Genomic DNA, 25,520 nt, shown 5'->3' on the forward strand with positions numbered 1-25,520 from the left:
AGCGCAGTGGCTGGCCATCAAAAGTTGACAACAACGACAGTTGAGAGCTGTCATCAAAGCTGATTCTCTTACAACTACCCGAGAAGTTGCCAAAGAACTCAGCATCGACAATTCTATGGTCATTTGGCATTTGAAGCAAATTGGAAAGGTGAAAAAACTTGATAAATGGGTGCCTCATGAGCTGACAAAAAATTGTCATTTTGCATTGTCGTCTTCTCTTACTCTACGGAATAGCAGTGAACCGTTTCTCAGTTGGAGTGATGACCAGCTCAGTGGTTGGACCAAGAAGAAGCTCCAAAGCACTTCCCAAAGCCAAACTTGTACCAAGAAAAGGTCATGGTCTCTGTTTGGTGGTCTGCTGACTGTCTGATCCATTAGAGCTTTCTGAATCCTAGCAAAACCATTACATCTGAGAAGTATGCTTAGCAAATCGATGAGAAGCCCTGAAAACTGCAACACCTGCCCGCCAGCATTGGTCAACAGAAAGGCCCAGCCACACATCTCACAACCAACACTTCAGAAGTTGAATGAATTGGGCTGCAAAGTTTTGCCTCATCCGCCATATTCACCTGACCTCTTGCCAACCGACTACCACTTCTTCAAGCATCTCAGCAACTTTTTGCAGGGGAAACACTTCCACAACCAGCAGGATGCAGAAAATGCTTGCAAGAGTTTGTCGAATGCACAGTTTTTTTATGCTAGAACAATAAACAAACTTATTTCTCATTATTAAAAATTTGTTGATTGTAATGATTCCTATTTTGATTAATAAAGATGCGTTTATAATGATTTAAAATTCATGGTCTGAAACCATAATTACATTTGCACCAACCTGATACTAACTGTGATTTCGGGAAAGTTCACTTCTCTGAATCTGTCTTACATTTAAAATGGGCATAATACTTGTTTCCTAGAATTATTGTTAGTATTAAATGGAATAACGTAGAGACCTACTGAACCCATTGCCAATAGAGAATAGATGCTGAACAGATTGTAGTTCTTTTCTCTTTTCTACACCAAACTGATGAGCTGTTTTTCATCTTTTCTGTTTATTGTTGTGCTTATGTAGCCAGGGACCATCTTCTGTATTTCTCTCTTCATAAATAGCCCTCGGCTAATAAATAAATCCGACTTATGTTCCTGGGCCTTTTACATTTTCATTACATTCTGTATGCCATCTAGATCGTGTCTGCCCTTGTTGGTATTAAGTGTGTAGAGTTCTTGCAGATTCACACTGGATAGTAAAACTTTATGTGCATAATAGATTATATGTATGTAGTCGTAGTGCCTCCCACCCCTTCTATTTAATATATTTATGCTTCTAAAGGAGGATTGAAGACAATCAACTTTAAAATCTTAATTCACAAAATCAAATCTAATATTTATTCTGGCACATTATCTGACTGAGAATGCTTTAGTGGGCTGGGGCTCCCTTATTTTTCAGCTGTAATATTTTGATCCTGGACTGAGAAGAATCATCATTTAAAGTATCCTTTACTTGAGGGAAGGGAAACATTTGTCTTGGAATTAGTTAGGCACTGTCTTATTAGACTTTCTCTAACTTAAATTTCTTCGTAGGAAATCACTAAGTACAGAATATCCGTATGTGGTTGTTTTTTGTTTATTTGTTTGTTTAACTAACACTGTTGTAGTGTGTTTATAACCTGAGTTGAAAGCTGTTCACCTTAGGAAGTAAATATTCCTATGACATTTTTCCCTTTTAAATAATGGACGAGGAAGTCTATTAATAATGTTTCTTAGTATTAAAAGTGTATTGTTCTGTATTATTTGCTGGATTTAATTTAGTATGCTGATTAAAAAAACAAATGTTCTCTGATCCAGGAAATCTAAGCTCTGATTTTAAAAGCTAGCACTTAAGTTGGACAAGCAAGTCTTTTTTTTTTTTTTTAATTTTGTACCTGTTAATTTTGTATATAAAGACTATGCCAAAGTCTTTGACTGTGTGGATCACCACAAACTATGGAAAATTCTGAAAGAGATGGGAATAACAGACCATCTGACTTGCCTCTTGAGAAATCTGTATACAGGTCAGGAAGCAACAGTTAGAACAGGACGTGGAACAACAGACTGGTTCTAAATAGGGAAAGGAGTACGTCAAGGCTGTATATTGTCACCTTACTTATTTAACTTATATGCAGAGTACATCATGAGAAACGCTGGGCTGGAAAGAGCACAAGCTGGAATCAAGATTGCTGGGAGAAATATCAGTAACCTCAGATAAGCAGATGACACCACCCTTATGGCAGAAAGCAAAGAACTAAAGAGCCTCTTGATGAAAGTGAAAGTGGAGAGTGAAAATGTTGGCTTAAAACTCAACATTCAGAAAACTAAGATCATGGCATCCAGTCCCATCACGTCGTGGCAAGTAGATGGGGAAACAGTGGCAGACTTTATTTTTTGGGGGCTCCAAAATCACTGCAGATGGTGATTGCAGCCATGAAATTAAAAGACTCTTACTCCTTGGAAGGAAAGTTATTACCAACCTAGACAGCATATTAAAAAGCAGAGACATTACTTTACCAACAAAGGTCCATCTAGTCAAGGCTATGGTTTTCCCAGTAGTCATGTATGGATGTGAGAGTTGAACTATAAAGAAAGCTGTGAGTGAGTGAGTGAAGTCGCTCAGTCATGTCCAACTCTTTGCAACCCTGTGGACTGTAGCCTACCAGACTCCTCTATCCATGGGATTTTCCAGGCAAGATACTGGGGTGGGTTGCCATTTCCTTCTCCTGGAGATCTTCCTGACCCAGGGATTGAAGCCTGCTCTCCCGCATTGTAGGCAGATGCTTTACCGTCTGAGCCACCAGGAAAGTCACCAAGAAGAAAGCTGAGCGCCGAAGAATTGATGCTTTTGAACTGTGGTGTTGAAGAGGACTCTTGAGAGTCCCTTGGACTGCAAGGAGATCCAACCAGTCCATCTTAGAGGAGATCAGTCCTGAATATTCATTGGAAGGACTGATGCTGAAGCTGAAACTTGAATACTTTGGCCACCTGATGCAAAGAACTGACTCATTTGGAAAGACCCTGATGCTGGGAAAGATTGAAGGTGGGAGGAGAAGGGTGTGACAGAGGATGAGATAGTTGGATGACATCACCGACTCGACGGACATGAGTTTGAGTAAACTCCAGGAGTTGGTGATGGACAGGGAAGCCTGGCGTGCTGTAGTCCATGGGGTCGCAAAGAGTTGAACATGACTGAGTGACTGAACTGAACTGAACCTGTTATATCAGTGGGCTTTCCTCTGTGAAGTTCAAATAAATGTATTTGAAGAAAGTCTGAACATCTGAACTCAAGCTTGATGAGTAAATTTTAACTTCACAGACACAGCTCTGTTCTACCTTCTACACGCCAGGGTGAGATAATCAGTCTTATGCAAATAGTTTGACTTGCTTGATGACTGAAGGTCTTCTGTTTAGTCCGTAAATGCAGATGTATGTATAATGTGTGGGAGGTCTTATCTGTAGTGAAGGAATTGTGTCTTAAGCAAAACAAAAAGATTTAAAATACTGTAGATCATTGCAGTCTTGCTATTTTGGATAATGGAGTCATTGATTGCATAAGCATACCACAAACACTTTTAAAGAGCTTGAACTTTTTTTCTACACCATCTTGGGTCAGTGGTGAGTTTATTATTTTAAAAAAATCTTTAACTGTTACTTTTACCTAAGAGTTAATCTCAACACTTAGGACTAGCCTCCTCTGGGGTAAGACATGGTTAAGATTTCAGTCTTAGAGGAATGAATTGCTTAAATTTACTGACGTGGTTTTCAGATTTAATTTTTAAAATTCAGACAATTTAAACATTTTAGATTGTGATGGTATCAAAATTGATAACTTTTTGTCTTGCCATTGGCTGGATAACTCAAAACTGTCTTAAACCAAGGAGATCCAGCCAATCCATTCTGAAGGAGATCAGCCCTGGGATTTCTTTGGAAGGAATGATTCTAAGGCTGAAACTCTAGTACTTTGGCACCTCGTGCGAAGAGCTGGCTCATTGGAAAAGACTGATACTGGGAGGGATTGGGGGCAGGAGGAGAAGGGGACGACAGAGGATGAGATGGCTGGATGGCATCACTGACTCGATGGATGTGAGTCTGAGTGAATTCCGGGAGTTGGTGACAGGAGGCCTGGCGTGCTGCGATTCATGGGGTCGCAAAGAGTCAGACACGACTGAGCGACTGAACTGAACTGAACTGTCTGTATTTTTCCTGTAGGTTGTTTTATTGATACCCCAACATTCTGCAGATTGTGCAAATTTAATACTATTTGAAGTCTTGTTTTTTCTTTTTCTTCTTTTATTCTTTAGAAAGACAGTGCTGGTAGGGGGAAATGTCTGTATTTTAGTCATATTATTTATCACACACTTGAAGGGCATGTTTTGATGTTAAAACAGAATGTTTTTATCCACATGGAATTTTATCCACATGGAAAAATGAAAATTTAAGACATGCCTGAATATGAGTGTTACTCATTGTAATTTATTCCAAAGTGAAAGAGAAGAAAGAAATTTGCATTAAAAATTAGAGAATAACTAGTCAGGAAAATTGACTAGGAGTATACGTACACATCCTGATACAAGATGCCACAGATTTCTGGTACAGTTGTATCTTTTCATAAAATGAACCATAATTTCATAGTAATTTAGAACTCCATAATACTTTTTTCCTTTATCTGTTGAGAGACCTGGGTTGGTTGGTTGACCTGTAGAATTTCCCACAGTTAGTATTTTGTTGATTATATACTCAAGAACAGTCCAACCTTTTTTTTTTTTTTCTTTCTTTTCTGTTCTTCGATTTTCCTGAAAAGTGACAGCTAGATCCAGAGGTTTGACCAGACCCAGGTTTGATTGCTTTGGCAAAACTGTGTTTGTTGTGTTTCTATCATCAGGAGGTATATCATGTCCAGTTTTGTTTCTTTTCTCTTTTTTGATATTATTAGCCACTGTTGCTCAATGCCTATAGAGATATTAATTAATTTCAAGTTTTGAAATTAATTTCAAGTTGTGGTGTTTTATCTTCTTTCCCACTTATTACCTGGAATAATTTTAAAGAGCGCTCTTTCTTATATACTTTTTGGCTACTAGTACAGTTCATATAGGAAATGTGAGATGAACTGCTAATTCTTTCATTTCCCCAGTTTTCAAGATAATGAACTAGATCCCTCTCAACCTCAGAAAGTGACCAGTTAGTGTGGTGGTGCTATGGGGTTTTAATTTTTCTCCTTTTTTCTCTTTTTTCAGTGTCATTATGATCTACTACCCTTAGTTAGTTAGTTCTTTAGTAGAGCTAGGAAGAGGTCCATGGGATGATAATACTCCCTGAGTTCTTGCATGTTGATAAGCTATTTCACTCAGTCTTTCTGATATGACCTCAATTCTACATTGTTTTTGATAGTGTCTTTACTGTTGCATATCTCAGGGTGATCCAAATTCAACTAGTACATTTCCTTTGATAAACCAGCTAGTTCTTTAAAAAGTTCTGATTTCTTTTAATGGAGAATGGCATTTTAGGATCACAGCCTGGGCCCTAGGGTTGGACATCACTACTTAATCAGTCAAGATGCTAGATATTTTAAATGGACCGAGCTAAGACGTATGTGTGACTCATAAGATTGTACTAACGTTTGTAATATAGATTCAATACTGTAGAGTTTTTATTTAACTTCTGTATTGTTATATCTATAGTTCCTTTCTTCCATACTGAGAATTCTGGTTCTCAAGGGGACGACGTCAGAGTATCCCATAGGTATTCATTGCTTTATCCCTCTTTTTTAAATTCAGTGGTCTCACGACTTTACCACTACCAATTTTGATTACTGAAATCAGTTATTTTCTGTTTGTTTATTCTTTCTCCATTTGTTTTGGTTGTACCGTATCTTCATGGTCAGATTTTATAGCTATTATATGCTATAATCTAAGACCCTAATTTAGTGTTAATTCTACAGTCAGTCCTATGTTTATTCCTCATCGCCAGTCCTTATTTAATGTCTCTCTAGTCACTTTGATTGCCTCAAATGAGTTCTCTGTTAGAACTAGGAAGAGTCCCATGGGAACAATATTCCCTGAGTTCTTGCATGTCAGTAATAGTTTTTCTTTCCCCTTTATACTTAAAGGTAAGTTTTACTCATTGTAAAGCCTGTGACTCAAACTTTCTTTATGTTTCAAATATGTTATCCCATTTTCTTCTATTGTTTTCCCTTATTTATCATGTGATGCCTAAATACTCAAAGGATTTTTTTTCCCTTTTTTCTTTAAAGTCTAGTAATTTTAGTGGAAAATGTCCTGGTCCATTGATCTAACTTGATTAAGCAGTACACAAGGTGCTCTTCAAATATGTAGTTTCATATATAAAAGTGTAAGTGCTAGTCATTCAGTCATGTCCAACTCTTTGCGACCCCATGGACTATAGCTCCAGGCTCCTCTGTCCATGGAATTCTCCAGCCAAGAATACTGAAATAGGTAGCTATTCCCTTCTCCAGAGGATCTCCCTGACCCAGAATCAAACCCAGGTCTCCTGCACTGCGGGCAGATTCTTTACCATCTGAGCCACCAGATATAATAGTTTCAAATGTATATGTATGTACATGTGTATATATAAATGTATTTATACATGTAACTATATATATTACATATACGTAGCCACTTCTTTCCCTCTGAAAACCTTTCTTGAATTACAGTTTTTTAGTATTGGTTCTGTCCTCTCACTTTGGTTTTATTCCTTAGGGACTTCTATTTTTATCCTTATACTAGATCTTTTTTGCCTATCTCCAATATGTATCCCCTTTTTGCAAATCCTTTTTTATCTATTTCTTCTTTTTAAAAAATTTATTTAAGATTTTCTTCCATCTTACTTTGTATTTCTTTTTAAGACCTTTTGTATTTATTTGCTCTTGTATTTCTTATACTTCAGACTTCATTATTGACATGATTTTTGTTTGATTTCTAATTCTTTCTTGGTTTCTGCCTTGTCATTTCTGAGTTTTTCGATTCTGATTTGTATTGCTCTTTCATGTATTATATAATTTTCCTATGATCTCTCATAAAACATGTAATTTTTATTATAGTAAAACATATAGCCCTAAGGATTATTTGATGTACTATAGATAAATAAGCAGCTATAATTAACTTAGACATTGCTTTAAATCAAGGCTTTTAAACTGAAATTCTGTGAATGAACTTCAGAGTAGACGACATTGCCTCATTATACACAAAGAAGAGTGTGTATGTTTGGTGGTGGTTTAGTTGCTGAGTTGTGTCTGACTCTTGCTACCCCATGGACTGTGGCCCACCAGGCTCCTCTGTGCATGGGATTTTTCAGGCAAGAATACTGCAGTGGGTTTCCATTTCCTTCTAAAGGGGATCTCTCGGCCCAGGACTGAACCCAGGTCTCCTGCATTGCAGGTGGATCCTTTACTGACTGAGCCACCAGGGAAGCCCTGTGTGTATGTTTGGGGGTTGAGAAAGAATGCACTCACTTTCTTTAGACTTTCAGATGAGGGTGTAAACCATCCCCAGAAAAATAAGGGTAAGAACCTTTGGTTTGTGTATGATAAGAAAACAAATGATAGATATAGGAATTATAAGATAAACATATCATCAGGGCTGGTATTACATCAGTTTCACTATCTATTTTCTTATGCTCTTTCTCATTTAAATTCAGATGGAGGAAGCGAGGAACCACCGGATCGAAGACAGTCAAGTGTAGACTCTCGCCAAAGCCGCTCTGGGCAAGGTAAGTTTTCATTAAGTTTATTAATAAATTAAAAAGGGAAGATATCACCTCTTCCTTTCCAGTACTTAATCTGAGAACTGAGGTTTTCACTGGGTCTAATTTAGATATTCTCACTTTTCATTTAGGAGTTTAAATGTTATAATCTAATTGGTTCTAGATGATAATCATTTATTCAAGATTAAAGAAAATGAAAAATGGTCTATTTTTTTTAATGATATTAAAGTTTTAAGTAATTTGGAGCACTGTGGTATATGTCTGGGTATCACTTTTGGAATATAGCCAAAAGTAAATTTTTAGTGGTAGCGTTTGTTGCAAGTATTAATATCCTGGCTTTTAAAAGTATTTGTCTTAAGTCTCTCAGAAGAAATAGGTTTTGTTTGTAATTGCTCTCAAAGATCAGGGTCATTTTACTTATTTTCCTTTTCTGTTCAAAATTTATTACTGTAGGCTTTTGAGTAGTTTTTTTAAGTGACAACCTCAAAACTTAGGTTAAAATACTCTATCAGTGGATTTTCAGATAAGCCCTCCTTAACTAACATTTAAATTTTGTGGGACTAGCACCTCCACATTCCTTTTTCTTTGTAGTACTTATCACCTTTATTTTCTCCATCTAAAACTAGAATGAATGTTCCATGATTTCAGAGATTTTTGGTTTTCTTTATTCACTGTTGTATTTCCCAGGCCAAGATTAAGTACCTGGTAGATAGTAGTTACTAAATAAATAGTGTTGGGTGAGTGAAGTCATTTCCAAGAGAATGAGAGTTGGAACCCAAACCAGATGAATATATTATAAAATTTCATGCAGTAATTACTGAGTTTAGTTTTTAGAGAGTCTTTATTTACAAACAAAATAAAGCCTTAGATATACAAATGTGAGGTGTTTTAATCCTGTAGAAACTCTGGTTCATTTATTCTATAATCCTTCTCTTTTTGCCCAACTTTGCTCATCCCAAGTTTTAGAAAGTACTGTTTTTACTAAAACTGTTTGCTGCAGAATAAAAAGAGGAATAATATTTGCAGATTGATTTGGAATTTTTAACCTACACTAGTACTTAATCATTCTTAATATGCATGTATTATAAATACATTAGAAACATCCTATTTTCACTTTTTCCCCTTATTATAAGTATTTTGATACAAAAAAAGAAATTAAGAGAAAAAGATGAATTGTAATATAAAAGAAAATCAAACACATTATATACCTTAAACTTAAATAAAGCTTTATGTCAGTGATATCTCAGTAAACCTTAGTGAAGGCAGTGAGAAATAAAATGAGCTTGTGTATATAAAATCCTTGTTGGGCTGCACCCCACAGGTCTGCATGCCTGTACTCGCCCAGCCTCAAGACAGAAGAAAGAGCCCAGACTCAGCAACAGAGGCATCAGTGATTTAATGGATAGGAGACTCTTGCACATCTGAAGCATGGTCCTGTGTGTGGCACAGCAGGCAGGACATGTCCGCACTCTTTACTGCTGGGAGAGGACGGAGTGGTGAAAGTGTTTACCACATATAGGGGGAATTGACTTTCAGTTCAGTTCAGTTCAGTTGCTCAGTTGTGTCTAACTCTTTGTAACCTCATGAATTGCACACCAGGCCTCCCTGTCCATCACCAACTCCCGGAGTTCACCCAAACACACGTGCATCAAGTCGGTGATGCCATCCAGCCATCTCATCCTCTGTTGTCCCCTTCTCCTCCTGCCCCCGATCCCTCCAAGCATCAGAGTCTTTTCCAATGAACCAACTCTTCGCATGAGGTGGCCAAAGTATTGGAGTTTCAGCCTCAGCATCAGTCCTTCCAATGAACACCCAAGACTGGTCTCCTTTAGGATGGACTGGTTGGAACTCCTTGCAGTCCAAGGGACTCGCAAAAGTCTTCTCCAGCACCACAGTTCAAAAGCATCAATTCTTCGGCGCTCAGCTTTCTTCACAGTCCAACTCTCACATCCATACATGACTACTGGAAAAACCATAGCCTTGACTAGCCAGACCTTTGTGGGCAAAGTAATGTCTCTGCTTTTTAATATGCTATCTAGGTTGCTCATAACTTTCCTTCCAAGGAGTAAGCATCTTTTAATTTCATGGCTGCAGTCACCATCTGCAGTGATTTTGGAGCCCCAAAAAATAAAGTCTGACACTGTTTCCACTGTTTCCCCATCTATTTCCCATGAAGTGATGGGACTGGATGCCATGATCTTTGTTTTCTGAATGTTGAGCTTTAAGCCAACTTTTTCACTCTCCTCTTTCACTTTCATCAAGAGGCTCTTTAGTTCTTCTTCACTTTCTGCCGTAAGGGTAGTGTCATCTGCATATCTGAGGTTATTATTATTTCTCCCAGCAATCTTGATTCCAGCTTGTGCTTCTTCCAGCCCAGCGTTTCTCGTGATGTACTCTCCATATAAGTTAAATAAGCAGGGTGACAATATACAGCCTTGATGTACTCCTTTTCCTATTTGGAACCAGTCTGTTGTTCCATGTCCAGTTCTAACTGTTGCTTCCTGACCTGCATATAGGTTTCTTAAGAGGCAGGTCAGGTGGTCTGGTATTTCCATCTCTTTTAGCATTTTCCACAGTTTATTGTGATCCACACAGTCAAAGGCTTTGGCATAGTCAATAAAGCAGACATACATGTTTTTCTGGAACTCTCTTGCTTTTTCCATGATCCAGTGGATGTTGGCAATTTGATCTCTGGTTCCTCTGCCTTTTCTAAAACCAGCTTGAACATCTGGAAGTTCATGGTTCAAGTATTGCTGAAGCCTGGCTTGGAAAATTTTGAGCATTACTTTACTAACGTGTGAGATGAGTGCAGTTGTGAGGTAGTTTGAACATTCTTTGGCATTGCCTTTCTTTAGGATTGGAATGAAAACTGACCTTTTCCAGTCCTGTGGCCACTGCTGAGTTTTCCAAATTTGCTGTCATAATGACTGCAGCACTTTCACAGCATCGTCTTTCAGTATTTGAAATAGCTCAACTGGAATTCCATCACCTCCACTAGCTTTGTGCGTAGTGATGCTTTCTAAGGCCCACTTGACTTCACATTCCAGGATGTCTGGCTCTAGATGAGTGATCACACCATCATGATTATCTGTACAGTTCTTCTGTGTATTCTTGCCACCTCTTCTTAATATCTTCTGCTTCTGTTAGGTCCATACCATTTCTGTCCTTTATCGAGCCCATCTTTGCATGAAATGTTCCCTTGGTATCTCTAATTTTCTTAAAGAGATCTCTAGTCTTTCCCATTCTATTGTTTTCCTCTATTTCTTTGCATTGATCCCTGAGGAAGGCTTTCTTATCTCTCCTTGCTATTCTTTGGAACTCTGCATTCAGATGCTTATATCTTTCATTTTCTCCTTTGCTTTTCACTTTTCTTCTTTTGACATCTATCTGTAAGGCCTCCTCAGACAGCCATTTTGCTTTTTTGCATTTCTTTTCCATGGGGATGGTCTGTCTTTGATCCCTGTCTCCTTTACAATGTCATGAACCTCCGTCCATAGTTCCATCAGGCACTCTATCAGATCTAGTTCCTTAAATCTATTTCTCACTTCCACTGTATTCATAAGGGATTTGATTTAGGTCATACTTGAATGGTCTAGTGGTTTTCCCTACTTTCTTCAATTTAAGTCTGAATTTGGCTATAAGGAGTTCATGATCTGAGCCACAGTCAGCTCCCAGTCTTGTTTTTGCTGACTGTATAGAGCTTTTCCATCTTTGGCTGCAAAGAGTATAATCAGTCTGATTTCGGTGTTGACCATCTGGTGATGTCCATGTGTAGAGTCTTCTCTTGTGTTGTTGGAAGAGGGTGTTTCCTATGACCAGTGCTGAACTTAATAACAACAAAATCAGTGATTTTCATGATCTTAGCACAGCTGCCTGATCTTACTTTATTCAAATGACGGAAATGGAAGTACAAAGCCATTTATAATGACTTGGGATGAATAAGAATCCATATTACCAGTAGTAAAGAGATAGGATGGATACATACTTCTACTTTTGCTCCTTCCAGAAACCCATTAAAAGATCAGTAAAGGGGAATTAGGAGACAGCATCAACACAATTTTAGAAACTAGAGAGTATATGAATAATTGAAGAGTAAAACGTTAAGCTCAGTAGCAGAGAAAATCAAGAAAATAATCCAGCTTATCCTCCAAAAGACAGAAAGTTCAAGAATGGCAGCATGTAGAAGTGAAAGGAGGATTGGTTGAAGGTTGAAGAAGCCTTTGGACCCTGGGATGTCTTCCTCAAAATAAGCTAGCCAATCAGCTGGACAAGTGCCCAGCTCTTCACCCGTAACCTTAGCAAAGTCCAGAAACTTACTCTTTGGAGAGGGCAAAAATAGAGACTCTAGGACAGAATACAGCATAGTGGACGGCAGGAACCCCATACTGAAGATACCCTTTTAGTCCTCTTAATTATGAGAGCTAATCAAGGATTATTAGATATTTGAGGAAACCCTGTAGCATATGAAAAATAGAGATTAAAATAAATAAGGTAGAGCAGCCTGGAGAAGACAAATCTTTTGCAGAGGAAAATATGAGAACCATTATTAACATCCTCAGGGAAATAAGAGAAAACAATACAGCCATGAAATAGGAAGGAGTTAACTATAAAAGAGCAGTACTCTGATTTTTAAAAGAGGCTCTCAGACATTAAAATTTTGATTTCAGAGATTAAAAAGCTTTGCAGAAGTACTTAGAAAATTAATAATGAAGAGATCTGGTAAAAAGTTGAGCAGAAGGACAGAGGTTATAGAAGAGAAGTGAGAAACATGAAGAAATTTACAGGAGCTGTCCAGGAATTTCAGTATTCAAATAATAGTAGTTTCCAGAAGAAATAGAGGAAATGAGGAAGAAATCATCAGGATGATTTAAAAACATTTTCTTGAGCTAAAGAACATGAAGTTGAAAAGGCTTATTGAGTGCTCAGTACAATGGATATATATAAACACAAACTAAGACACATCAGGGTGAAATTTCAAATCACTGGGCCAAACAGATCTTTCCATGCTTCCAGAGAGGAGAAAAATTTGTTAACTAAAGTAACAGGAATCAGTTGGCTCTGGACTTCTTTGTGGTAACTTTAGAAACTAAACAAGCAATGGCGCATCACCTTCAAAAGTAATTTCAACCTCATTTTATTTCATATGCCTTGAAACTATTAATCAGATATATGAGTGAAATTACAATGTTTTAAGACATGTATTTTTTTTTTTTTTTTTTTTGGTTTGTTTGGCTGCCTTGTACCTTTGTTAGAAATCTGTTGGAGGGTGTGATCCATCAAAATTATAAAGTCAGAAAAATTAAAAAAAAAAGAAAGATGACAGGAAATAGAAATTTAACAAAAGAGAAAGGTAAAGAAATCTTCCACATATAATGACAAACAGGGTTGAAGGGCAAACAGACCAGATTGGAGTAGGTTAGAAGCTTCCAGAAGAGCCATTCTCAGGAATGAGATTGTTAGAAATCTGATGCCTTTAATTATCTTTAGGAAAGTTGTAAGTAATTGATGAAAGACTCAGGGTTGAATTGGTGGTAAATAAATAAAGTAGTAAGTGAAAAAAATTCTAAACACAAGTAAAAAAATAAATAATGTGTAGGAAAGGAGATATTAGAATAAGTTCTCAGTCCTTGGGGTAGTGTCTAGAGTAGCTGATGTTCATGTCAGTCACTTCCAGTGGTAAACCTCATCAGTTTACCCCAGTGTGATACAGACATTTTTATTTGATTTGGACCGTTATGGTTGAGGGCTTTGCTGGTGGTTCGGATAGTGAAGAATCTGCCTGCAATACAGGAGACCCAGGTTTGATCCCTGGGTCAGGAAGATCCCCTGGAGTATGAAATGGCAATCCATTCTAGCATTCTTGCCTAGAGAATTCCATGGACAGAGGAGCCTGGTAGGCTATAGTCCATGGGGTCACAAAGAGTCGAACACAACTGAATGATTAACACTTAGCAAATTATAGTTGGGAAGTAGTGCTTTAAAGCAGGGTGAGCAAATCTGGCCTGTGTTGCTTGTATTTGTACAGTTGGCAAGTTTAATTTGCTAAGCCAGTTTTAATTATTTTTGTGTCTGTGTTCCTGTGGGATATTGGCCTTTAATTTTCCTGTCTTACGATGTCTTTGTCTGATTTTTGTATCAGGGTACTCCTGGTTTCATAGAGTAAGTTGAAAGTTGAAAGATAATTCTCCTTCAATTTCCTGGAGTATATTTTACAGAATTGATATTACTTCATCCATAAATATTTAATAGAATTTTCCAGGGAAACCATCTGGTTTTAGAATTTTCTTTGTGGGAAAATTTTAAGACATAAATTAAGTTTCTTTAATAAATATAGGACTATTCAGATTATCTATTTTTTCTTGACTATCCTTTTAACAGCATGGCATCTGTAGTGGTGCCACCTCTCTCATTCCTGATATGGATGATTTTGAGTATTCTTTCTCTTTGTCCTGATCATTCTAGATGGAGATATGTCAATTCTGTTGATCTTAGAGGGTCAGTTTCAGTTTTCCTTCATTTTCTGTATTGTTTTCCTGTTTTCTTTTTTATTGGTTTCTGCTTTGTTGTTATTGCTATTGTTCAGTCACTAAGCCGTGTCTGACTCTGAGACCCTATTGACTGTAGCACACCTGGCTCCCCTTTCCTTCACTGTCTCCCAGAGTTTGCTCAGATTCACATCCATTGAGGCAGTGATGCTATCTAACCATCTCATCCTCTGTTGCTCCCATTTTCTAGCGCCTTCAACCTTTCCCAGCATCAGGGTCTTTTCCAATGAGTCACCTCTTCACATCAGGTGCCCAAAGTATTAGAGCTTCAACTTTAGCATCAGTCCTTCCAGTGAATATTTGGGGTTGATTTCCTTTAGTATTGACTGGTTTGATTTCCTTGTAGTCCAATGGACTCTCAAGAGTCTTCTCCAGTACCACAGTTCAAAAGCAGCAATTTTTCGGCACTCAGCCTTCTTTATGGTTCAGCTCTCTCACATCTGTACATGATGCTGGAAAGACCACCATAGCTTTGACTGTACTCACCTTTGTCAGCAGAGTAATGTCTCTGCTTTTTAATACACTGTCTAGATTTGTCATAGCTTTTCTTCCAAGTAGCAGTGTCTTTTAATTTCATGGCTGCAGTCACGCTCCACAGTAATTTTGGAGCCCAAGAAAATAAAGTCTGTCACTGTTTCTACTTTTTCCACTTCTGTTTGCCATGAAGTGATGTAACCAGATGCCATGATCTTTTTTTTTATGTTGAGTTTTAAGCCAACTTTTTCACTCTCCTCTTTCACCCTCATCAAGAAGCTCTATAGTTTCTTCACTTTCTGCCATTAGCGTGATATCTTCCGCATATCTGAAGTTGATTTCTCCCAGCAATCTTGATTTCAGCTTGTGATTCATCCAGCCTGACATTTTGCATGAATGTACTCTGCATATAAGTTAAACAAGCAAGGTGACAATAAACACAGCCTTGTCGTACTCCTTTCCCAATTTTAAAACAATCTGTTGTTTCAAAGAATGTTCAAATGACCATATAAAATGAGTTGCACTCATTTCACATGCTAGTAAGGTTATGCTCAAAATCCTTCAAACTAGGCTTCAGCAGTATGTGAACTGAGAACTTCTAGATGTACCAGCTGGGTTTAGAAAAGGCAAGGGACCAGAGATCAAATTGCCCACATTTGTTGGATCATAGAGGTTGGGAATTCCAGAAAAACATCTAGTTTTGCTTTATTGACTATGCTAAAGCCTTTGTGTGGATCACGATAAACTGTGGAAAATTCTTAAGATGGGAATACCAGATCATCTTAGCTATCTCCTGAGAAACCTGTATGCAGGTCAAGAAGTAGCAGAACCAGACATGAAACAATTGACTGGTTCAAAATTTGGAAAGGTTTGTGCTTTGCTCATTATTATTTCCTTTCTTCTTCCTGCTTTGGGTTTAATTTTCTCTTCTTTTTCTAGTTTCTTAAGGTAAAAACTAAGATTGCTGATACTGGAGCTTTATTTTCTAATACAGGAATTTTAGTGCTATGAATTTCCCTCTGTGTATTGATTTAGCTGCATTTCACAGACTTTCATGAATAATGCTTTTATTTTCTTTTATTTCAAAATACTTCCTAATTCCCCTTTTGGTTTTTTCTTTAACATGTGTGTTATTTAGAAGTGTGTTGATGAAGTTTTTCAAACATTTGAGAATTTTTAGATATTTTCCTCATATTAATTTCTAGTTTAATTTTGCTATGGTCAAGAAATATGCATCCTATGAGTTAAGTCACATTTTATTGAGACTTGTTTTATGGCCCAGGAAATTATCTATCTTAAATGTTCTTTGTGTACTAATTAAACTTAAAAGCTTTTGCACAATGAAGAAAACTATGAAAGCAAGGTGAAAAGGTAGCCTTCAGAATGGGAGAAAATAATAGCAAATGAAACAACTAGCATATAATTAATCTCCAAAATATACAAGTAGCTCATGCGGCTCAATACCAGAAAAATAAATGACCCAATTAAAAAACGAGCCAAAGAACCAACAGACATTTCTCCAAAGAAGACATACAGTTGGCTAACAAACAAATGAACAGATGCTCAACATCACTTATTATCAGAGAAATGCAAATCAAAACCTCAATGAGGTACCATCTCACACCAGTCAGAATGGCTGCCATCAAAAAGTCTACAAACAATAAATGCTGGAGAGGGTGTGGAGAAAAGGGAACCCTCTTAACACTGTTGGTGGCAATGCAAACTAGTGCAACCACTATGGAGAGCAGTGTGGAGCTTCCTTAAAAAACTGGAAACAGAATTACCATATGACCCAGCAGTCCCTCTGCTGGGCATACACACTGAGAAAACCAGAATTGAAAGAGACATGCGTACCCCAATGTTCATTACAGTACTGTTCACAGTAGCTAAGACATGGAAGCAACCTAGATGTCCATCAGCAGACGAATGGATAAGAAAGTTGTGGTACACAGTGGAATATTACTCAGCTATAAAAAAGAATGCATTTGAGTTCTAATGAGGTGAATGAAACTGGAGCCTATTATACAGAGTGAAGTAAGGCAGAAAGAAAAACACCAATACAGTATATTAACGCATATATATGGAATTTAGAAAGGTGGTGAAGACGATCCTATATGCAAGACAGCAAAAGAGACCCAGATGTAAAGAACAGACTTTTGGACTCTGTGGGAGAAGGTGAGGGTGGGATGATTTGAGAGAATAGCATTGAAACATGTATATTACCATATGTGAAGTAGATGACTGGTCCACGTTTGATGCCTGAAACAGGGCACTCAAAGCCGGTGCACTGGGACAACCCAGAGGGATGGGACGGGGAGGGGATGGGATGGGGAGGGATGGGATGGAAGGGGATGGGATGGAAGGGGATGGGATGGGGAGGGATGGGATAGGAAGAGGATGGGATGGGAGGGGGGTTGGGACAGGGCGGGGGACACCTGTATACCTGTGGCTGATTTATGTCAGTGTAAGGCAAAAAACATCACAATATTGTAAAGTAATTAGCCTCTAATTAAAATAAATTTTTAAAAAAATGTGTATTATGTTCTTCGGAGGGGAGGTAGAAGGTGCTACAAATGTCAGTCTGGTCAAGTTAATTGATGATATTGTTCAAGTTTTCTGCATCTTTGCTGGTTTTCTGTCTGCTCATTCTGTCAATTACTAGGAGAGGAATATTGAAATCTCAGACCATAAGTGTGGGTTTATCTATTTCCCCTTGCAGTTCTGTTACATTCCTCATACCACTGATCCTTTGGTCAGAATGGATTTAAACATTCCCTACAGCTGCCATTGGCTTCTCTGATGGCTCAGTGGTAAAGAATTGACCTGCATTACAAGACACACAGGAGATGTGGGTTTGATCCCTGGGTCAGGAAGATCCCCTGGAGAAGGAAATGGCAACCCACTCCAGTATTCTTGCCTGGAAAATCCCATGGACAGAGGAGCCTGAGGGGCTACAGTCCATAGGATTACAGAGTCGGACATGACTGTAGCAACTTAGAACATGCGTTCTTCATTTTCACCTAGAACCAGAGTCCTTCCATTTTATTATATTTTGTGTTTGCCTGTCTAGAGGGTAATATTCAAAATATTTAATAATTTGTATGCCATAAATACCAACCAACCACAACAGATGCCAGTCTGTTCAGAACAAACGTTGTTTAGTCGCTAAGTCATGTCCAACTCTTCTGTGACCCCATAGACTGTAGCCCACCAGGCTTCTCTGTCCATGGATATCCCAGGCAGGAATACTGGAATAGGTAGCCATCTCCTCCTCTAGAGAATCTTCCCAACCCAGGGATCGAATCTGCATCTCCTGCATTGGCAAGCAGATTCTTTATCACTGAACCATCACGGAAGCAACAAACATTGTCTTTAAACATCTGTTACGCCTGTAGAGGGCCAAAATGCATGATAACCTCCCCTGCCTGATTGCAGATACCGTCGCTATTTAATGTCCCTTCTGGTGGCTTTCCTGGTGGTTCAGACGGTAAAGCATCTGCCTACAATACGGGAGACCCGGGTTCAATTCCTGGGCTGGGAAGATCCCCTGGAGAAGGAAATGGCAACCCACTCCAGTTTTCTTGCCTGGAAAATCCCATGGATGCAGGAACCTGGTAGACTACAGCCCATGGGGTCACAAAGAGTCAGACACGACTGAGCGATTTCACTTTCTTTTTATAGTTATAATGGCAGACATGTAAGATAAGGTGCCTGGTGAGGTGTCTTATCCTTTGGACATGAAGGGTCCCTCCTGTGTGTTAACTAACTAGCTTGGCCTTTGCTCTGTCTCTCAGATACAGTGGATTCTGACTCAATGTACCCACACTCACTATCCTAGTTTAGGATGTCATCTGCTGTCAAGTGTAGGAGATGGGAGATGGCCCGACTAAATCAGACTCCACCCCACTCCTTGAGATTGCTGCCCCTGGGCACTTCCTGCTCCTTGCATGTCTTGCTTTTGTGGTTAAAACAGACCTGAAACACTCTCATCTCTCACAGTTATCCTCCTACACATACTCTGGCCTATAATTTCCCCACTACAGTTGCATCTAGTTTCTGTCTCTGGTGGATTTCTGAACATTTCTCCTCCATTATTGATTTTTTGTTTTGTTTTCTAATGCTTTAAGAGTTTATTCTTTTTTAAGATACATTTTCTGTCATTTCCACACCACCTGTATTGTTGCCATTTTCATCTGAAATACCATCATTTCTTTACTACTGTTAGAGTGTCCTAACTTTTTATTTCTATTCTTGCCAACATATAATCTGTTGTCCATTTGATAGCTTTTACTGCTTTTGTTAAAACAAATCAAGTCATTATTTCCCCACATTTGAAAAGATATTCCCTAGTGTCTTCTTGTCACATTCAGAATAAACTGTAAAGTCTTTATCATTCCTTGTATAACCTGACGTGAACTGCCCTTTCCCTCGTACTTTACAACCTCCCACTCCCTTCATTATCCACTTTGTTTCATCTCCGTTGGCCTTTTTTGCTTAAACGCTTAAACGTGTTAAAGAGTGTTTTCAGGGTCTGTACATTTGTGCCTTCTTGACTAAAGAACTATGGGTTTCTGCTTAGGAAAGAGTGGCCTTCTCTTTGACCTCCTAAACACTCAGCTCTAATCTTCTTCATAATTGCCACTACTGGTGTTTATTTACTTGTTCATTGTTGTCTGAGCACTTGGAAAATTAGTTTCATCTGAGCAGAGACTTTGTCTGATCCACCACTCTAGCCGTGGAACACTTGCACAGAAAGTTTTTCCAGTATTTGTCGAATGAAGGAATGCACGAATATCCAGCAGTCAGCGCGCACGGGAAAGTATGTGGATGTACCCAGGACACATATGAATCCGATATTCACCTCTGTTACTTACGTAGCTGAGGAAGTAAAGCAGCAGTGTGAGAAATTTGTTGGATGTGTGTAGTTTGTCAGACTGTCAACTGTCTATTGATTTGTGAAATGAGGCTCTTTTTAAAATAAGACTGTAAAACTGATTGTGACAGTTTGACCCTAGTATAATCTTCTAAGATTGGGTGGCTATTTTCTGCTTTCCATTGTAGCATTTTGTATATTATTGGGTTATATTATTTACTATATTTGGTCTTATTTGTCTGTTGGATCTCTATTTTTCTTAGCAGTCTAGAAGTTCATGAATGGTAGGATCTTAGCGTCTAGCACAGTGCCAGTGTCCACATTTAGGCCATTGAATTGATGAAGGAAACTTATCAGTTCTAGGAATTCTCTTTCTGTATTTTGGGAATCATGGGTTACTTCATCAGAATTGTTTTTTTGTTTTTGTAGTAGCTCCATTTTCTGAATCAAATGATTTTTCATTAGAGATTCTATACATAAGCAGACCTTACTGGTTCTAAATACTGAATAGGTACGTGAGCCATTGTGATATGGTTGAAACCCAGTTTTGATTCACTTCTGCAAAGATAGCATCACGCAGGCGTTAGACTCTGGTATGCAAGATGTATATTAGTATAATAATGCCTAAGATCACTCATGCTGGAAGACTGGGAAATAGTACAGTGTTTGAGTTTGTGTAATTCCCATTATTTGTAGCCAGTTTCATTTGATTATTACACATTGGTGTATCTATAGTAATAATATACGAAATTTTCAAATATGCTGTCTCCTGGTTCTTTTTCTTTCCTTGTAAATAAAAAATTTGTAAAAGTGAAATGCTCATGCACTTGAAACATATACAAATTATTCTTTAGTCTGGTGACAATGATTTCTTTAGTAAACCAATAGTATTCTATAGAATGGTAAGGAAAATTGTTTCAATACTCAGTATATCATTTCTTCATCTCAGTGTAATAGTGTATCTGGCATAGTGACATCACTCATGTACAGGATTATTTTGTTATTTTAGTACTTTCTCATTCTGATAAAAATTATTTTGCTTTCAACATAGATTGCTTTAGGAATAAAGAAAAAAATTAATAACACATATGTGCCGAGCTCTGAACGAGGTGCCTTCACAGAATCCTCATTTAATTCTCTAATTTAATTTAATCCTCATTTAATTCTCAGAATAATGCTGTGAAGTGTGTATTATTTTCAGTAGGAAAATATTTCAGACTTTACACTAATCTACACAGAAAGTTTCAAATCAGCCTTATTGGTAGCATGTATTTAGAATCTTTTCATTCTGATATTTAAAACACAAATTTGTTTGTTGGTGGTTGGATCAACAGACTTGAAAAGATCTGACCTTAAATGATAAATCTCTCCATGTGTGCTAAGTTGCTTCAGTTGTGACTGACTCTTTGCAACACTATGGACTGTAGCCCACCAGGCTCCTCTGTCCATGGGATTCTCCAGGCAAGAATACTGGAGTGGGTTGCCATGCCTTCCTCCAGGGGATCTTCCCAACCTAGGGAATGAACCTGCGTCTCCTGCCTTGCGGGCAGATTGTTTACCGCTGAGGCACCAGGGAAGCCTGCTGAAGTGTCTCTATTTCTAGACGTATGTGTCTTCTGAGATTTAACTTATTGATATTCTTTCTGTAATACTTTCTTCCAAAAAAATTAACCTTGAAATTGGCCCTCCAGTAACCAGTTTCTTATTATTTTACCAGTTTCTTATTATCTTAGGGTACTCGGGATGTGTCAGAATGTGTTTATATATATATATCAATCACACTGTATTTTTTAATGTGAGTAATAGTAATCATATTAAGTAAAAAATTATTTTTACCAAACAATGTAGACATATAAAAATGATATGTTAGGGCTTCTTCCTCTTCCTCTTCCACTCCCTGGAAGTAACTAGTATTAACTATATTCAGTCTGTATCCTTCCATGTTTTCCCCTAAATTCATACTGGCACAAGCATGGATGTGTGTGTGTTTGTGTTAGTTGGAATATTTAAACATATAAAATGCAATTTTAGTTTTCTTCTCCCTCAGTTAACAGTATAGCATGGCCATCCCTCCAGGAACATCCTTAAATTCTAATTTCTTAAAATCTGTATAATCCTTTTTAGCTAAATCATAATTTATTCCACCATTTCCTCATCTATGAGTGTTCAGATTTTCAGAGTGGTTCATGATAATTTATTTAGCAATAGCTTACACACTTGGAATATGCAACCCTTAGCACATTTTGTGTCAGAACATTAAGGATCCTAGTTAATATGGTAATTAGCCTAGTGAACACTAGAAGGCTTATAGAAGTCATTCCTTGCTTATACATATTTATGAATGAAAAAGAATAAAAGAGCAGCTAAAAAGGTTAAAATAGGTATGTTGGATATTTAGAAATATTTTCATTTAAAAATTTATCTGAATTTTTCTGGTAAGAGATAAAAATGACAAAACCTCTTTGAAAACCTTCATGAATTTTAATGAAGAGTCATGAAGAGTTGAGTAACAAAGGATGAGGAAGGAACCTACTACTGAAGCCTAGGTAAAATTATTATCTAGTAAATACACTTAGTGCTTTGTTTTGTTTGAGGACTAGGCTGGATTTAATAAGTTTTATTTTTAGTGAAAAATTCAAGCATTGGTTCCCACAAGGGGGCAGACTAAGACAATCTGAAAACCTTGACACTATAAGCAATATTTATTTTAAATTCATAATATATTTACTAAGAAGGAAGAGGAAGTCTCTAGAGACTAGAAGTGAGTAGCGAGACAATTGACTGACCATCCTGAGAAGGGTACTGTATTGGAGGTATCCACCTGCCTCTTCTGCACTGCATGTGTGAACTTTTGGTGGGTTGGACCCTCAGCTGTGGCTGTAGTCAGGTTGGCCTTGGTAAGCAGAAGTCCATATTGCAGAGCCCATGTAGAAATTGCATTCCTGCTATCATGGCCTCTTTGTTAACAAGCCCGTTGGACAAAGATAGAATGGCTGATTAGAGAGACTAGCTGAGTCCTCCAAACTGGTTATCTTACGTTCAGGGTTATTAAGCATCTTCTCTGTAGAGTTTGCTCTTTGGTAAGCGTTCACAGGGGACATAAATTGTTTCATACTCTGTGCCCTTTCAAAGAGGTCTGTCCATATACCTTATCTCCAGAATTCCTTGTCACCAGTTCTCTAATCATTCCTTCTGAATCTCTGGATATCCAGTCATACCATTAAACACCATCCAGGAGTTGGTATACAACAGTACCTCTGTCATCTCTCCTTCCAGGCAAAATGAACAACTAGATACCCTGTTCAAACTTCTGCCCCTGGAAGGTGTTCCCTTCACCACTGTCCTTCAGGACCCAGAATCGTACAGTAGTATTATTGTTATCTGCGTGTTATCATGGAGAGCTATGAGTCAACCAGCTTCCTTTTTTTTTCCTTAGGTTGGTCATAGAGAATTCTCCATGAGATAAAATATTAATACATCCAAGTTGAGAGAAAATGAGCACTATAGCAGGAACCTTGGGCTTCTGGGCCACTTGCTTATGCAAATTACTTATGCCTTCAGTGTCTGCTCAAGCCCAGTCTCCTATACAACTCTTCCTTTTGATAATGAAGTAATTCAGTACATACTCATGGCTTCCCTTGTGGCTCAGCTGGTAAAGAATCCACCTGCAATGCAGGAGACCTGGGTTCGATCCCCGGGTTGGGAAGATCCCCTGGAGAAGGGAATGGCTACCCGCTCCAGTATTCTGGCCTGGAGAATTCCATGGACTGTATACTCCATAGCGTCACAAAGAGTTGGACATGACTGAGTGACTGTACACACCCAACCATAGTGCTTTGTTGATCCAACAAAGCTTAGTTCATGATGGGCTGCCCAGGTCACATGGTAACATGGTGGCCCATGTCAGTCAGTCAGTCAGTCAGTTCAGTCGCTCAGTCGTGTCCGACTCTTTGCGACCCCATGGACTGTAGCACGCCAGGCCTCCCTGTCCATCACCAACTCTAGGAATGTACCCAAACTCATCTCTATTGAGTTGGTGATGCCATCCAACCATCTTATCCTCTGTCATCCCCTTCTCTTCCTGCCTTCAATCTTTCCCAGCATCAGAGTCTTCTCAGATGAGTCAGTCTTTGCATCAGGTGGCCAAAGTATTGGAGATTCAAGCTTCAAAATCAGTCCTTCCAATGAACACTCAGGACTGATCTCCTTTAGGATGGACTGGTTGGATCTCCTTTCAGTCCAAGGGATTCTCAAGAGTCTTCTCCAACACCACAGTTCAAAAGCATCAATTCTTTGGTGCTCATTTTTCTTTTTTTCAGCTTTCTTTATAGTCCAACTCTCACATCCTTACATGACTACTGGAAAAACCATAGCCTTGACGAGATGGACTTTTGTTGGCAAAGTAATGTCTCTGCTTTTTAATATGCTGTCTAGGTTGGTCATAACTTTCTTTCCAAGGAGTAAGCATCTTTTAAAAAATTTCATGGCTGCAATCACCATCTGCAGTGATTTTGGAGCCCAAAAAAGTCAGCCACTGTTTCCACTGTTTCTCCATCTATTTGCCATGAAGTGATGGGACTGGATGCCATGATCTTAGTTTTCTGAATATAGAGCTTTAAGCCAACTTTTTCACTCTCCGCTTTCACTTTCATCAAGAGACTCTTTAGCTCTTCACTTTCTGCCATAAGGGTGGTGTCATCTGCATATCTGAGGTTATTGATATTTTTCCCGACAATCTTGATTCCAGCTTGTGTTTCCTCCAGCCCAGCATTTCTCATGATGTACTCTGCATATAAGTTAAATAAGCAGAGTGACAATATACAGCCTTGATGTACTCCTTTTCCTATTTGGAAACAGTCTGTTTTTCCATGTCCAGTTCTAACTGTTGCTTCCTAATGTGCATACAGGTTTCTGAAGAGGCAGGTCAGGTGGTCTGGTATTCTCATCTCTTTGAGAATTTCCCACAGTTTATTGTGATCCACACAGTCAAAGGCTTTGGCATAGTCAATAAAGCAGAAATAGATGTTTTTCTGGAACTCTCTTGCTTTTCTGATGATCCAGTGGATGTTGGCAATTTGATCTCTGGTTCCTCTGCCTTTTCTAAAACCAGCTTGAACATCTGGAAGTTCACGGTTCAAATATTGCTGAAGCCTGGCTTGGAGAATTTTGAGCATTACTTTACTAGCGTCTGCTGCTGCTGCTGCTGCTAAGTCGCTTCAGTCATGTCAGACTCTGTATGACCCCATAGAAGACAGCCCACCAGGCTCAGCCGTCCCTGGGATTCTCCAGGCAAGAACACTGGAGTGGGTTGCCATTTCCTTCTCCAGTGCATGAAAGTGAAAAGTGAAAGTGAAGTCGCTCAGTCGTGTCCGACTCTTCATGACCCCGTGAACTGCAGCCTACCAGGCTCCTCTGTCTGTGGGATTTTCCAGGCAAGAGTACGGGAGTGGGTTGCCATTGCCTTCTCTGTACTAGCATGTGAGATGAGTGCAGTTGTGCAGTAGTTTGAGCATTCTTTGGCATTGCCTTTCCTTGGGATTGGAATGAAAACTGACCTTTTCCAGTCCTGTGGCCACTGCTGAGTTTTCCAAATTTGCTAGCATATTGAGTGCAGCACTTTCACAGCATCATCTTTTAGGATTTGAAATAGCTCAACTAGAATTCCATCACCTCCACTGGCTTTGTTAATAGTGATGCTTCCCAAGGCCTACTTGACTTCACATTCCAGGATGTCTGGCTCTGGATGACTGATCACACCATCGTGATTATCTTGGTCGTGAAGATCTTCTTTGTATAGTTCTTCTGTGTATTCTTGCCACCTCTTCTTAATATCTTCTGCTTCTGTTAGGTCCATACCATTTCTGTCCTTTATCGAGCCCATC

At 38.5% G+C, this 25,520-nt stretch overlaps 1 protein-coding gene across 4 annotated transcripts in view; it reads left to right on the forward strand.

The window, feature by feature from the left end:
* Window positions 1–25,520, forward strand: part of TANC2 (tetratricopeptide repeat, ankyrin repeat and coiled-coil containing 2) — a 368,300-nt gene that overhangs the window by 93,870 nt on the left and 248,910 nt on the right. For all 4 annotated transcript variants that reach the window (XM_018065318.1, XM_018065319.1, XM_018065320.1 and 1 more), the window contains exon 3: window positions 7,681–7,752. In XM_018065318.1, coding sequence (XP_017920807.1) covers window positions 7,681–7,752 — 72 coding nt within the window. The remainder of the gene's footprint in view (window positions 1–7,680; window positions 7,753–25,520) is intronic.

This window comes from Capra hircus, chromosome 19 (assembly GCF_001704415.2).
Source record: "Capra hircus breed San Clemente chromosome 19, ASM170441v1, whole genome shotgun sequence".
Taxonomy (NCBI): Eukaryota; Metazoa; Chordata; class Mammalia; order Artiodactyla; family Bovidae; genus Capra; species Capra hircus.